We start from the raw sequence: 16,750 nt of genomic DNA, 5'->3' as shown, positions 1-16,750 counted from the left end.
AAGACGCGAGGACATAATCGTCAGAGGCCCAGCGAGTCAGGCTGCCGACCGAGGATCCAGGACGCAGAGTCTTGAGGCAGCTCCCCGCAAACACGTGGCTCCAGAAAAAGAAGAAGGCATTCTTTGACTAAGTGGCCCAGGCATGGCAGTGATTAGGAGGGTGTGATAGAGCAGGAGCAGAGCGGGGCTGGAGACCTGAGGAGCGGGTAGGCAGGCAGACACTGAGGTGGCTCTGTCTCTTTGAGCCCGTTACCTTTACTCATGGGAATGAGAGGGCAGACCATGTGCCTCTTTGTGCTGCTGTCTATCCTCTTGAAGTGTGTGGGGTTGTGTGACTGGCAGGGATAGAGTGCTTTTTATCAGAGTAATTGAGAACAAATGCCCCAGTCCTGCCCTGGGTTGGACTGCCGGACATCGTGTAAAGGGCTCCCTTCATGCCCAGAGAGGAAGTGGAGGAAGGGAAGCACAGCAAAGTTGAAGGAGAAAGCCAGACCTGTCCCGGGCGACTTTAGCTCTGCCTGCCCGTCCATAAAAGACACAAACCGTTATCTTCGCTTTGCAGACCTCCACCCAAGATTTGCTGGATTTCCCCCCCAGTTTCAGTGCCCTATTCCTGTCCAGAAGAACTCCGCTCTCAGCCTCCAGCCTCTACTTTGTCAAACCTCCAGTGGCACCAGTCATCCTGTTAATCCCAGTCCCAGCTCTGAAGCATGACTGCAGGGTAACTGTCAACCCCCCCCCCCCCCCCCACCGTTTGGCTCGGCTGCCTTTCCCAAGAGGATGCTACGAACATGTGGTGGGATTGGGCAAGCACACACACCGGCACACATGCACAACTGCTGCCAAGGAGTGTGTGAAGTGTGTAAATTGCCTTTTTTGGGACTGCGACCCAGATTTGACCCTCTTGCGTTTGAATTTTTTACAAGAGCCGGGTTTCTGTGTGGTTGGATTCAAGATTGTTCATATTTTGGATTTGCTATTGATCCAAGCCCTGACCTTGACGGTATCTGTTTGGACTGTAACCACCGGAGGACTTACCCACCTGTGCCGATTCCTCGCTGATCTTCCACCTGTATGACAGTAGAGAGGATGTAGGCACTGCAGGGAGTGGGAGGAGTCCTTTCACACACTCCAATATGATTGGCTTGAATTTCAGCTTGCAGGAGCTGCTCAGAAAGCTTGAACAGGTATATGTCTACTGATTTTTGGATACATTTTTGATGACAGCTTGATCCTGGTCTCACAGTGGCTTTTGAATGCAGTCTTTTCAACTGCATGAATACAAACACAGTCACCATTCTTTCTCCATCTCCCCTTGTGTTTGTAGATGTGGACCTAATTTGGACTGCTTTATGAGGTCTGAGCACTCATTATTGGACTCATTAAAATGGAATAATCGGTTCTGGCCTGCTTTGCTAGTTATTAGAGAGCGCTACCATGCAGAGAAAGAATTAGTTTAGAATGAGACCCAGAGCCTTGAATTTGGCTTAATTTGTCAAAGCAAACCTTTACAGTAATTGTGTTAAGGGCTAAAGACAAACGTGGCTTAGCCCAGTAAAGAACATTGTTGTTTGAAATGCTTATTGTGTGCAAAAGCATCGTCAAAAGCACAGTGTATTTGTGTATGTTTTACTTAAGCCACAGCTTAACTGTGCGTTTTATGTTTTATCCTCCTCAAAGCTCTGAGTAGCAGTTGTAACTTCACTTTCCATGGGAGACTCTGTCGCATCCTAACTGCGCTCCAACCAGCCCACAGCCAAGAAATCTCTATCACTCATTAAAGCGTGCATGAGATCCATCCTGAGAACCATTAACCTTTCTGCTGCCTTTCTGTCCCACACACTGTGTGCGTGCGTGCGTGTGTGTGTATGTGTGGTGGGTGGTCAGAGAAGTAGTGGTTCAGTTGAGTCATCAGCTGTGCTGTTTGTGTTAGGTATGCATCTGTGCTTCTTTTTTTTTTCAGTGTCGTGCTCATAAATGTGTCATTTGCTTCCTTAAATGCATTTTCACTGCTCTCAGTATCTTCACAATTAGCCTAAATCTAAACTAGCTTATTACTAACTCGTTTTCGTGCGTGTTTGTGTGGATAGGAATATGTTGTAGCTGGCATGATGACCTGTGGTGCTCACATGTTTGTTGTTGTTTTGTAGTTTGTGTGTGTGTGTGCGCGTCAAAGAGCAAGAAAGAAAGTGATCGGTCACCCAAAGCACAAGGTAGCCTTTCAGTGGCTGAAATGAAATGTAAAGGGAGCTTTGTAAATGAATGTGTGTGCCTCTGTATGTCCACACAGTCAGTGCCTTCTGTGCTGTGTGCGTGCACTCAGTGTTATCCTCAGTGGAAGTAGAAGTGCTAAAGAACAAGAAAAGGGAAGCACTTGGGTAATGACTTGAAACACATCCAGCTGGCTCAGTGACAGACTGACTTGCTGTCTTTCACTCTCTGTCTGTCTGTCTGTCTGTCTGTCTGTCTGTCTGTCTGTCTGTCTGTCTGTCTGTCTGTCTGTCTGTCTGTCTCTCTCTCTCTCTCTCTCTCTCTCTCTCTCTCTCTCTCTCTCTCTCTCTCTCTCTCTCTCTCTCTCTCTCTCACACACACACACGCACACACTTTCTCTCTTCTATGACCTTTAAGAGGCATTTGATTTGTGTCAAAAAGCCAGCGGGTGATTATCCTTTCAGATCACAGTGGAGCGATTTGCTCCTGCCTTTGTGAAATGTCTATTGGCATTCACTAAATTACAGCACCGTGCTACAGATGTCTGTGGTAATTGATAGTTGTTTTGTGTGTAGTCTGGTTCTGCTGTAGTTGGACTGCATTTTGTCCACACAATTTCCAGAGTAGTTACAGGTTCCACTTACTGCACCATATGTTGTTATGACACAACATGCATCCATTGTGTTGCCCCCCATGTTCTATGTATGTATGCTGTGTGCGTACGTTTAATAATGATAAAATAATGTATATTTCTTACTTAAGGTTAGGTTTCTAGCTATTTGTGACACTTTTTTCAGGCACATTGGGTGCACTGCATCCAGTACGTGAACATTTTTAACTTGGAATGATTCACTTATTTGTGAAAGCTGAGAACTCTCTGTTGCTAACTGTTCATAACTTCTTTTTGTAACTGTTAATTTATTTTAATAATGCAGACACTCCAGTAAAACAGTGTGGCAATAGCACTTTCCCAGATAGGGAACAGTAATTTTACAGTAATTGTAAATGAAACTTGGTTGATGGCATTATTTCCAATCTGTTATACCACAATGAGAAAGATGCATCAGCTACAGATACATGCACTGAAGATGGGTCATTTCACACGCAATGGCCAAAATAATATTTTTTTTAATTGTTATACTTTTGCAGGCTATAGGTCTCATTTCACTTCTTTTATCTTCACTCATTTTGTCCCATTTGCAAATCTGTCTCAGTGCTGCAGGCAGTGTTAGACTCATCCATATGGTATTGGAGTCTTTTCTTTATCTGCAGTTCAAATGGGTTGAACTGAGGGGAGTCCCAGTTGAGACAGAGAGAGAAGAAAATGGAGCAGTTTTACACATCTAAAAATAAAGCATTTGACAGGATCCTCTGCTTGCGTCAGGCCCCCTTGTGGTTCAACCCTCACACACAAACACTCACACATACCCTTTGAGATGCGGTTGTGTAATAGAGCTGCATGGTTAAGGACACTCATGCACGCATACGCATGGCAAAATCGTGCTTCGTCACAGTATTGAATGTAGTGGCCTCTTGCAGCCACACACACAGCATTTTTGAAATAGCACTGCAATACATCAGTATATCACAGTGTATGCCAGCATAAAATTAGCAAAGCTTGCTTTGGTGTAGCCGTGCTATAACCTAATGCAGAGTTAGCGTGGAGGCAGATATTGCTTAGGGACTTGCTCCTGGGTGGGGTGGGCCTTCGAAGTCAATGAAAGGGTAGAAGTTAAATTCTTTTTTCATCGAACAGTCAAAAAGTACCTCGAGGACATTCCATGGAAATAAAACTTCTCTGCCCTCTGGAAATGTTGCGTGCAGTACGCCGTGAACTCCCTCAAGACTAGACCTCATGACAAAATCCATCGTTATTTTCGGTTCATGAATAATCAGCCATGACAGCCTAGAACACTGTGACGTCCAATTTTGGGCAATTGCGATATGAACTTGGCTTTACTGCCGTGCTTGACTGTGCATTTGCCCGAAAAATCTGTCCTTCTCTTAAACAATTCTTCTTTGTCTGTGTTTGTAGGACATCCAGGCTGAGATCGATGCCCACAATGACATCTACAAGAGTGTGGACGGGAACAAGACGAAGATGGTCAAGGCTCTGGGCAGCTCAGAGGAAGCCGTGTTCCTCCAACACAGACTGGATGACATGAACCAACGTTGGACCGACCTGAAGACCAAATCAGCCAACATCCGGTCAGTTAACCTTTATTCAGTGCTTTCAGATAGAAATCTTTTTATTCTTTCTGCAGTGTTTACGGCCCTTGGAGCTCAAATTATGCTCTCAACCTTGAAAAGAAGAAAAAAAAACATCTTGGCAGAAGGGCTTGATCATGTGGGTCAGAAGAGAGTTTAATTCTTACACATCAAATAAGAAAACAAAACAATGAACTGAAGGTCGCCAACAGAGAATCACAAGTAGTCACAACTATTTCTAAAGAGGACAGATTTTCTTTCCACACTGCAAAAGTGTATAAACACGTCACATCAAGCGTTCAGTCCTAGAACACAATGAACACAATGTCAAAATTTCTATCACTGTGAATAGTTGAGTCATGGACTGATCTCCAAAATTAGCTTGATAGTGCTATGGCTTGTTCATGGTCATTGCTAGGAAAGGCAGAGTGATCCAAATTTCAAAGCTTTCTGAATACCGTCACTCCTCAAACCTTTTTCCAACAATCAGCAGCCATGGGCCCCTCTAAACAGCTGCCTAGCACTGTGAAAATGAAAATAACTGATGCCCATAAAGCTGGAGAAGGCTGTAAGGAGAAAAATGTTTTCAGGTCGCCGTTTCCTCAGATTGTGATGTAATTAAGAAATGGCCATTGAAAGGAACAGCGGAGGTCAAGCTGAGGTCTGGGAGACCCAGAAAACTGATTGTAAGATTGCTAGAAAGGCAAATCAGACTGCAAAAGACCTTCGTGAAGATTTATGTGACTCTGGACTGGTTGGTGGTGCACTGTGCTACTGTGCATTGACACCTGCACAAATATGACCTTCATGGAAAAGTAATCAGAAGAAAACCTTTCCTGCATCCTCTCTACAAAATTCAGCTTCAGAAGTTTGCAGAGGAACATCTGAACAAGCCTGATGCATTGTGGGAAAAGTTGAAATAAAACTTTTTGGCTGCAATGAACAAAGGTATGTTTGGAGAAAAAAGGGTGCAGAGTTTAATTGAAACACCTCTCAAACTGTCAAACGCCGAGGTGTATCGATTATGCTTTGGGCTTGTGTTGCAGCCAGTGGCATCGGCAACGTTTCACTGGTAGAGGGAAGAGTGGATTCAATTAAATACCAGCAAAGTCTGGAAGGAAACATCAAATCATCTGTAAGAAAGAAAGACGAAGATGAAAAGAGGTTGGCTTTTACAACAGGAAAATGATCCTAAACACACCTCAGAATCCACAATGGACTACCTCAAGAGGCATAAGCTGAAGGTTCTGCCCTCACAGTCCCCCGACCTAAACATTATTAAAAACCTCTTGATAGACCTCAGAAGAGCAGTGCATGAAAGACTGCCCATGAATCTCACAGAACAAGAAGTCTTTCACGAGAACGAATGGGCGAAAGTCCCTCAAATATAAGAACTGAAAGACTCTTTGCTGGCTACAAAAAGCCTTTGCAAGCTGTGATACTTTCCACAGAGGGTGTTACTGAGTACTGCCCAAACTTTTGCTTTGGACCCTTTTCCTTTTGTGTTAGTTTGAAATGCAGAAGATGGAAATACAAAAGTCATCTTGCTTAAAATATTAAAGAAATATGCCATCTTTAACTCTCTGACTTGTAAATCAGGTCATCTTTTACTTACTTAGCTGTTCGAAGTAAATGTGTTTTTGCCGCTGTATCTCGCTTACTGTTGACATCACTCACATCATGTCTAAGACTGATGGAAAACAGGTTATAGAATACAGTAGCTTCAGTGTTCCACATGTTCAACATGGGACACAGGGATAACATATAACCTCCAAAAGGATCTGAGAGCGACTACGGTGCCACATAGACTTTTGAGGACAGAAATAGTGCCGCATCAGCCATCACCTTGGCATAGATAAATAAGAATGATGATGGGTGAGGATGCAGAGGGTGAAGAAAGTGAAGGTGGAAGTGAAGTTGACAGGACCAGATGGAGATGATCAAGGAGGAGGAGGAAGGATGGAGAGAAGCAGCACAGGAGCACAACAAAGCTACATGGGCAGAGGAAAAGGTTAGAGAGGGTGAAGAGAAACTGGAGGCTTAAAAAAGAAAAGGTAAAGATTCTGTGCCAAAAGTAGTTCGTTATGAACGGAAAATAAATGAGAGTGAGTCAAGGTCAAGCTGTGCAGACATAATAAGCTGGACTTGTTCCACAGGAAGACAAGCAAGGGAAAAATAGACAGTGAGAGATCACTGTGTGTGCGAGTGTGTGTTTGTGGACGTGTATTACTCTTGTTGTGGAGACATAAATCTGTTTACATAGTCACGTTGCAGGGGCTTTCTTATGGGAACAAAACACAACTCCCCATCGCGTTGATTATGAAAGTTTACAGTGAAGACTTGGGTTTAGGTTAGGTTTAGTTTAAGGTCAGGCTTAGGGTTCGGCATGTAGTGGTTATGGTTATGGTTGGATAAATCTCCAGGAAATAGATGGAAGTCAATGTAATGTCCCCAAAAGTGATGGTGATGGATGGTGTGTGTGTTGGGGGAGGTGGGTTACTGTGAGTGTGTTGATTGTATACAGCCCATTATGCTTTAATTGCAGTACATGTGTAATTATGGCTAACTCGGTGAGTGGCAATAGGAGGCCTCTCTGCACAGTGTTCAGATACATTATGCCCGGAGGAGAAGAGAAAAGCAGAAGTGCCAATCAACACATATTGCGTAAATGCTACCACCCACACAATTAGCAGCCAACTGTGTTCCTTTTTTACAAATAACATCTCCTCCAGAAGGGTAAAAGCCTTTCTTGAGTGGTCAGTGATCAGGTTTTTACAGGGTTTTGCAGGTATAAAAGCTTTTTAGTTGATTTCATTTTGTATGTTTTTATAAGCTTTAAACCTGTAATCAGTTTCTTGAAAGTAAATAAATATATGTGACTTCTGTCGAAATGCAAGTGTCAGCCTTTGGTAAATGCGAAGTCTATATTTAGCATTGCATGTTACTGCAAACCTTGCATGCACTTGACGAAGCAATGCCACAGTATAGATGTGTTCCTTGAATGGACTGTTTGATGTGTCTGTTCAAGGCTGCATATGCAGCAACAACAGGGGCTGAAAATGCATACAGTGTAGTAACAGTTTAACTATGGCGTATTTTGGCAGAGCCCATCTGGAGGCGAGTGCTGAGCGCTGGTCTCGCCTGCTGGGCCTCCTGGAGGAGCTGTGGAGGTGGATCTGCATGAAGGATGAGGAGCTAGCCAAGCAGATGCCTATCGGAGGAGATGTCCCCACCCTGCTGCAACAGCAGAACCACTGCACGGTGCGTACTACTGCCACAGGCAATGTTCCTGCCACGCTTTACAAGATTTATCATACCTTGTCCCTCATTGTTTTCGTCAAGCTTCCAAAAAGCTGAGTTTTTGAGTCTTAAACAGAAGAGTGTGTGTTTCTATTGTTTTGTAACCATATTCTAAGCATTAAGCATGTTATCTACAGTCAAGGTATTAAAGGGCCTACTTTTATGCACTAATAAGATCTTTTCCTGGATTTTGCATCATTAGAGCTTTTTTGGGTGGGCGGGTATAGACTGTGCTCGACTGATTGACTGCAAGGCTTGACTTTGTCCTATTGGTTCATGGAGTTTGATCATGATAATAACACCAGCTTAGCGCCACTCATCTTCAACCTGAACAGAGGTCTAATTTGCCAGAGTAAACAAAAACACCTGAATGGGTCCACAGGCCCTTTAAGTCAGAGCTAACTGGATGAGTGAGCATGTTATCATGTTGAATACGTGACCACCATCTTTGCCACTCTGTGTTACACCACCCTTTTGACTTGTCATAGTAGGAAAAGAGCAAAACAAGTGTTACTAATAACAATGGCTACATAAGCCATTGTGACAGTAAAGCATCTTGTACCAGGACCCTGGATCTGAAGCAGTGAAACTCCCAGACTAATGTAACCAAACACTGGATTAGACTGTCTTGTACTCGCTTAGGGGACAAAGTACGTTAGAATAGAAAATGCTCAGCCTGTTCTCCCAATATAGTAATCATATTCCCAGCCAAAGGTGATAACCCAGGCAGATGATATACAGGATTTTATAGCGTGGTTGCAAGCGTTGATATGCATTCACTTACTGCATTCAGTGCTGCACATCTGCTGAACAGTCAGGACTGAAACCATAAAGACGATATTGTGATTGTAAAGCAGTAGCGGTAATCACGCTGGCGTTAGGAAGCATCAGGCTGGTCAGCATGTTGGCTAAACTACACATTGCTACAGACAAGCATTACCACAGCGTGATGTTTTACGTCTCCATGGTTAATAACCAGCATTGTTATTATGGTCGCTCAGCAGTCACCGTGTGCAAACCGTCTATCAGCGCAGAGTTAAAGACCAATATCAAATTGCTGCCCATTCAGTGCTGTTGTTCCTTCTGTTTCATTCCAGAATTGTTGTCATTTATCACCCTTACAAAACACTGTATCATTTATTCTAACAAGCGATCAATACCTCCATTGTGCCAACCCATTCACACCTTTGTCATCTCTGCTTTTTGTCCCCAGTGTTCCCCACTGTATTATTTATTGTAACCACTGGTTATTGTGATAGTGCATTGGCATGTAATTGCTTTCAGATAGATGACTCACCCTGTGGCTACCGTTTACTCCCAGTCTGCTGGCCGCCACTACTGTTGATGTTGCTCTCGACATCGTAATGCCTTTCTCCGCAGCCCGTTCGCCACACTGTTATTTTGTTCCCCCAAAATGCCTTGAGAGTAAACACGTGTGCTGTCATGCGTGGGCGCAGGATCACAGACACAGTGACAGAGATCAACAGACCCTGCGACACACTCACACATCCATTACGTATTTGTCAGGGCGTATATGATTCTTGCTAGACTAATGTTTAACAGAAGCACATCTTTATCTGTGTATGCATTCATTGTGTGTGTGTGCATCTACTTAAAGGATATGTTACTATGTTTTGGTAGATACTAACTAAGGCTAATCAAGCAGTCATGCACACAGAGACAGTTTCCATTTCCAATCAGTTTCCAAAAAAGATTAAATGAGATATGTCCTCATTTATAAGGACATGAATCATACACACTTCAGTACTAATACATGAAAGGAGATGAAAAAAGTAGAGCTCTGAGATGGGAAGTTTAATTAAAAGTATATAAACTATTGGAATTCTGAACCCCATCCTAACCCTTCAATAAGACAGAGGGAACTAAGGCTGCAATATAAAAGCAGTGTACTTGGTGCACTCTTACAGCCACTAATTTCAGACAGAATATAGAAAAGCAAATAACTGACCTGCTGCAGAGACAGAGTGGGGCTTTTTGCATTGGCAGACAATCAATTTCTTGGCCGCTGTAATGCCTGCTAAATATAGTCCTTTAATGATTTAATGGAGAGTCATCGTTCAAAAGCATAGCATATTACGCAAAAGGATAGTTTCCCCGCAATCATGCCTGAAAACTTGGCAGACCATGTGAATATCCTGTAGCCAGGGTGCAGAGACTATAATTTGGCCATGATCTGGCCCTTGTTATGTGCAGGAAAGAGATGTATGGCTTCAACATATGAATTTAAATTGGGATTATGGGATTATAAGAGAGATATTTTGGCAAATTGTTTGCCAGGTAAGACCTGGAATCAAAAACTCAATGTCTTAGTTTCAGCTCTGTCTGCATTTTTGAGCCACGAGACGATGACCAGCTGTTCAGGTTAATCAGAATTCGTCCTCTGAGGTTTGAGGTGATGTTCTCTGTGTCTGACAGAGAACTGAGACGTGTTTCAACCCAGCAGATCAGACAAGATCCACGAGATAAGGAATGGGGCTGAGAACACAGTAGCCACAGGAGAATATAATCCTCCTGCATTCCCACTCTCACCTTCCTTTTCCCATTACCCTCTTTGAGCTCTCCCATCTCGTTTTCTTCTCCGAGGTGTCTGTCCTGCTGCTGGACTCCCTCACCTTTGCGTCTCCTTTCTGTCTTCCTCTTTGCCATCGCACTCCCTTTTTCATCTCCAGGTCTTCAGCTTTAAGATGCTGAAATAGGAAATAAAGGAACAGGGGAGTTGAAGGCTCACTTTTCATTTTGACTGTGTTATATTTTCCCCTTCACTTTCTTCTTCCTCTGTATTCTTAATAGATTGGCCTGGAGGTCTTGCCGACCCTGAGAGGGATGAGGGGGCTGAGCAGCACAAAAAGCTGGGGCTTTGAACACGTCATGCTCTATTAGTTGCTTACACAGACAGACACATGCAAGTCCCCTGTGCTCGAGAATACGTACGCATACGCTTCAGTCACTCACGCCAGCTGCTCTGCCGGTGTGTTGGGGGAAATGTGTATAGATATATGGAAATTGGTATCTATGAGGTAGGGAGGGCTTAAGAGGGCTAAGTGGGAAACCCTGTCTTTCCCCCCCCCTCTTTTTTTCTGGGCGACTTGAAGAGATAAAAGAAGAAGGCTAAGCCACTTAGCCCAACAGAGAGCAACTGATACTGCTGTTATTAAAGAGTCAGAGGGAAGAAAAATATGAGAGAGCAGTGGTCCGAACAGAGGAGGAAGTGATGGACAGGAATTGGCAAACAGAGGCAAAATTAGATTTCGAGGAAAAAAAAAGGAAGGAAAGAGGATTATTTGTGGAAGAAAGGAGCTTAATAGAGGTAGAGAAAGACGAATGTGGTGCACTTTCACCTGTTTGTTTTCAGGTTATTCAGCTTGTGTCACAACTGTTGCATTAGATTCTGCCTTAAAGCAGCTGTTGAAAGTTAAAAGCGTGCGTGCGTGCGTGCGTGCGTGCGTGCGTGCGTGCGTGCGTGTGTGTGTGTGTGAGTGTGAGAGAGAGAGAGAGAGAGAGAGAGAGAGAGAGAGAGAGGCATTGTCCTGACTTACTTGAGTGACTTCTTGCTCCCTCTGCTGTGTATTGATCTGTGTCTGTGTTTTTCCCCCGCTAAAATGGCCCTAATAGCATTTATTAATCGCACATTCAATTATCCAATAAAAGGCCTTTGTCAGCATCCAGCTGATTAAACTCATCACTCTGCTCTATTAAATTAACAGCTTTTAGATCAAGGAGGGACCGAGCGCCTGTGGGCATTTTTAACAACTCTTTATCTTTCAGAAACAGTTGGCTTTTTGTCTGCGTTGTTTGGACAGTCCAGGCTGGTCTCCTCAAACAAACGCATTTTGCAGAATGAATAAATATGACCACAAACCGGCAGTGTGATTCTTTTTAAAGATCCCCTCCAGACATGTTTGAGACATTGTGCTGAAACTGCTAATGTTTTTTCCCACAAAAAAGCTCGGCTGAAAATCCTTAAAATTAAATCTATCCCTTCTCCATTTAGAAAATTCACAGTCTATGATTATGCAAATACGTGTCATCTCAACAGTTTAACTACTTCAGAGGAGACGTCTCCTACTTTACTGAAAAATCCATTCTGTGTTGGCTTCCCAGCTATTTGTAATGTCACAGATGATGCTCGTAGGCCCGCCTCCTGAAAACTGGATTTTCAGTGAGTGCAGAGAAACTCTCCACTCTCAGCAGATGACTGTGAAAACAGCTTTCTAGCATGAAACTCGGCATCCTGCACAGCGAAGCTCGAACATTAAGCTGTCGGAAAAAGAGGAAAAAAAACCTTTTAGTTGAGTGGGACTTTAAATTTAGATTTATTTAACGTGGCACTTAAATAAGTCTCAGTATGCTTAACCAGTGTACAATTACCCTGTCTAAAATGTGGAGGCTCTAATAATCCGTTACAGAACCCATCTTAATCATTGTGCCTGCATGATTGATTAACACCATTTGCACCTGAACCGACAGGTTGTAAAGGAGAATGAAATGGATTAAACTGCTGCGCTGGACTTTGCCTTATCGCTTAGGAAAGGGTGGGCTCTCAATCGCCTCGCTTTGACTAACTTTTAATTGTTTCTGTCTGCCTCATTTGCATTTGTTTGCAGCGTTTTCATGACAGTGTTGGAGGACTTGAGAGTCTGTCGCACTCCTGTTTGAGTTTTCAGTTTTAGTTGAGAACACCTGAAAACAACATCAACATAGGTGTGAATGAATAGCCGTGTTAGAAGTAGTGATCACTGATGATAAAAGGGACAAAAAAATAAATAAATAAATAAATTTTGATTTCATGTTGAGAACCCTCCAATCAAAGCCTTTTTTTTCCCTCAAGAAGCATCTGAAAATGTCTCTTCAGTGATCTAAAATCTGTGTAAATCATTGCAGTGGCACTAACACAACAATGTAAAATAATCATATCCAATACATACTTAAAAGAAAATACTGAAATAACTATGTTGTGTCAGTAGCTGTCACTGAAGAAACTGGTGTGTGCATTATTATTTAACTATGCCTTACTATTTCATCAGCTGCAAAGCCGTCACAGGGTTATTTCCAACACATGGGTATTTTACTTATTTAAAAGTGGCCAAGGCTGGAAGCAACAGATTAGTGAAGCATGTCAGAGAGTAGATTTCAACAACAACCACTTATCAGGAGCTTTGAGCTTTTTCAAGAGAACAGTTGATGTTGAGGGCGAAGGAGCAATTCAATTTCCACGCACAGTCAGTCTGAGGCCCCTTCATGAGCTCTGCAGCTGTGTGCATTTGCAAAATATAATTTGGCTCAGACAACAGAAGTTTAAACCTTTGCCTTCTCCACAAATGCCACTCATTTTTATTCGCTCGAGAAAAATAAGAAGTCATCAGTTTCTTGACAATACGCAATTTCTTCTGAATGCGAGTGAGCCCTTATTGTGAAGGCTCCTTTAGTCGCTGTCAGGTGCTTTTCTGATGTCGAGAGCTGGTTTATTGTAGTGGGCCTTTCAAGAGACTTTTTTTTTTTTTTTTCCTGGAAGAAGATGAGGGGGTGCGGTAATATTGCGGAGGGGCTGAGATAGCAGGGTTTTGAGAGCGGGAAGAGGGATGTTTGGCGGAGCCCTGAAAGTAGCTGTGTTGTGATACTATCTTATTGCCACCACAGCACAGGGCACACAGTGATAAGAGTTTGCTGTGCTGCTGCGGCCACACACACCACACGCACACACACACCCGGGCTCAAACAACCTCCCAGAAACACAACCAAGGTCACGCATACCTGTAAGATAGATATCGAAAGTATTGTGCGACTGACAAGCATCCTTTCCTCCTCGGGCCCTCACAAATCACAGGACCATATTCTAATGTGCCAGTGCTAAAAACTATTAAAAAGAAGAGCAAAGTGACGGCCTGCTCCTTTTTATATTTGACACAGACAGAAATGTCTTATCACTCATAGGCCAGCTGGGTGTAGGAAAAAAAGAAGAAGCTTTTTTCTTAACCTGAAAGCTGTACATGCGTTTGATATTTACCTGTCATGCTTCCTCTGAAAGCGTGTCCCCGTGTGACACTCTGATAATGTGAAGTTTCACTAAAAAAAGACTTGTTTGAGTGCGGAGGAAAAGTCTTTGGTGTAGCCGTCTGTCTGAACTGCAAGGGTGCCCAGTGGCTGGGTGACAGACAGAGAGGCTGTTTCTAACAGAGGGAATTACTTGGCACTACTTGTGTTGCCATTGTTACAACCTTCTCTGGCTTTGTCGGTGTCTCTTTGGAGCCAGTTAACAGTGAAGGACGATGTTTGGGGGAGCACTGCCGCCATAAATTCAACATTTATGGTAATAGATAAGTAATACAGTTACATTAAGCCAGATACATGATGCTAATATTGAGCTTTCCTGTTCATTCTTGACCTTGGAATCAGCACTTGATGAAATTATTTGCTCACAATGTCCTTTAAGTTCTTGAGCTTTTAATCATATCACATGGTCTTCTTCTTTCCCTGTTGTCATGGATTTATAAATGTTCAGATTTCCGTTTGAGGATTTAAAGGGCTTAAAAGTTGAGCACCAGCTTTAATTTTTGCTCTTGAAAACAGTCAAGATATATTCCAAAATGTATGCAAAACACATAGAAACTAATTGAACTGATGTCCGGAGCAGTGAGCTGCGTTCCGCTGTTGAGCATTACATCAGACAAAGCTCTTCAGAAACTTCAATTACCAGTTTTGTTCAGTCTGTGATTACAGCTTGCTTGAAATCATTAATTTGAACAACAGAAATAGATAAGATCATATTTGCACGCATTGTTTAAAGCTGTTTAACAATAATTTTAGTGCTGAAGTAATTGGTTGACGAATCGAATAGTCAATCAACAGAAAATTAATGAAAAGCAACAAAAATGCTGCTTCTGTGCTTCTTCTCTCTTGTAAATTGGATGGCTTTGGGTTTTGGGGCTGGCGGTAGGACAAAATGAAGAATTTCAAGATGTCGCTTTGGGCTCGGGGAACAGTTACAGTATTTAGATGCAGGTGAAGATGTTGGCAGAAGTAACAGTTTGAGGATTTGTCATCATGGAGGTCAGCTGACATCGGTCATCATACCAGTCTGCACTGCACTGTGATCAGAAATCAGCCAGTCACAGCTGCTGTGACTGTAATATGTGTGGAACTCTCGACAAAACAGTCTTAAGTCAAGGTCCTCTCACCTGCTTGTGGTGGGTATTTTGCATATCTTCATGCAACTAAGACAAGGCTCTGTGACTACAGGAATAGCACACTGTGGAGCAGGAAGCTTGCTGGTGTGATGTTGTAAATATTCCTTCCTTTTACACCTGGTTGTTATCAGGCATCCCTGATTTATCCGACCAGGGATGTTTCCACCAGGGTATTATTTGTGTTCACACTGAGCTGCTATCTGTGATTTGCAGCAAAGATTTTTTTTTTGTGACATTACAAAAACTGCTATCAGAATATTTGACTTGCGAAAGTCAAGGCAACATGCAAATAAACAACTTCTTCACACTCAGCTCAATCCCTTCTGAAGCCTGATTTAAGCCACCAACAAATCTGTGAGTGCAAAACAAAACAAAACAAAACAAAAAAACAGATGAAAAAGCAAGAAGTCGGTTTGTACTGGGAGTTGTCCCCACAGCTTGCCCCCCCCCCCCCCCCCCCCCCCCCCTTATCTCCGCTCCCCATACACACCTCTTTTCCTCGTCCTCAATCACCTCTCATTTAGTTTCTATCTCTCAAGGTCTCCTCTCTGAGCTACCTGCCCATTATGTTTCCTCCATGTGAGCTGGGAGGAAATCACTGGAACGGAGCGAACCATTTATTAGCAGGGGTGATTTAATTTGTCTTCAGCGGGGTACTCCATTTCAGCATGAGGGTACATTTGTCGGCAGGAGGCTGTGTGAAATTGTCATTGCAGCGGGCTAAACTTAACTTTTACTTTTTGTTTTGAAGCCAGAAGAAGAAAAGGAGTGCGTACATCTTTCCTCCCCCCCTTCTTCTTATCTTTTCAGATGATTTTGCATACACGATCCCACTGAACCCAGCGTGTTGTCATCTGCCACTCAGTCTGTATTGTGGGCATGAATAAAAAACTGAATTTTCGGCATCTCATTTTCGCTGCGCTCGTATTTGATAAGTCTGATAAGTGCGGGGCTTTATCAAAGCGAGTTGTCCCATCTAATCAACTTGCCTCACAGCGTCTTCAACTACATCGCCTCCTCACAAAGCAATCACACACTCCGATAGTCAATGAAGTCCCCCGGGGTCACACGTATATTCAAACAAGAGTAATTATACTGTTACATGCCACGCTCACTCCCTCTGTCTTGTTTTTATCGCCTGCTCTGAGCTGCAGCGAGGCTGCCTGGTCGACACGAGGTTAAGAAAAGTGTCCGTCAAATTGGTTTGTGAACTTTTAGCTTCAGTTGTCCTGGAGTGTGTGTGGATGGATTAAAAAGATGGGCAGGATATGTGGTATTGCTAACCGGCTCTGTAGTGATAATTCCTGCAGGGTTGTAGTGCCCAAAAACTCGCTTTATTCTGCGGATCACTCAGCTAATTTCACAGCAGCCCAAAGGAAATGCCCGGCTTGACCCCGTGCTCTTGCCCTCAATCGCTGCTCTGTTCACAGAGCTCTCACTCCTGCCGACACTCCCAACATAGCTGCTCTTACCACTTGCTTTTCCTCTTAATAAGGGACAACTGGGCAGAGAAAGTGCTTTGTAATGCACCACTCACCTAATTAGCCATTGAGAATGTTGTTTTTCTCGTCCATACGCTTAACGTGAACATCTGCTCGTGTTCTTTGGTGAGTAAATCATAAGTGCGTCTTTTATCATACCATGAAAATCAGGGCTGATTTAAGCAGAACTGGTTGATTAGTAGATATTTCTGTGAGGGGAGCAGTCTGGATACGTCACCTTGTTCCCAAACACTGGGTTCATTTGGAGTTCATTGGTACAGACGAGAACAGGAGACAAGAGTTGGAAGCTTGCACGTACCTGCAGAGGAAATGCACTAATTAACA

At 43.2% G+C, this 16,750-nt stretch overlaps 1 protein-coding gene across 8 annotated transcripts in view; it reads left to right on the top strand.

Moving 5' to 3' along the window:
* Positions 1-16,750, top strand: part of utrn (utrophin) — a 173,584-nt gene that overhangs the window by 98,279 nt on the left and 58,555 nt on the right. For 7 of the 8 annotated variants that reach the window (XM_070987929.1, XM_070987930.1, XM_070987931.1 and 4 more), the window contains 2 exons: positions 4,247-4,419; positions 7,524-7,680. In XM_070987929.1, coding sequence (XP_070844030.1) covers positions 4,247-4,419; positions 7,524-7,680 — 330 coding nt within the window. Of the gene's footprint in view, positions 1-1,125; positions 1,188-4,246; positions 4,420-7,523; positions 7,681-16,750 lie in introns of those variants that run through there. The other variant, XM_070987935.1, reaches the window with a different exon arrangement.

The sequence above is a fragment of the Chaetodon trifascialis genome, chromosome 19 (assembly GCF_039877785.1).
Source record: "Chaetodon trifascialis isolate fChaTrf1 chromosome 19, fChaTrf1.hap1, whole genome shotgun sequence".
NCBI classification, from domain to species: Eukaryota; Metazoa; Chordata; class Actinopteri; order Chaetodontiformes; family Chaetodontidae; genus Chaetodon; species Chaetodon trifascialis.
Note: the sequence above shows the minus strand (reverse complement) of the source record. Positions and strands in the feature narration are given on the sequence as shown.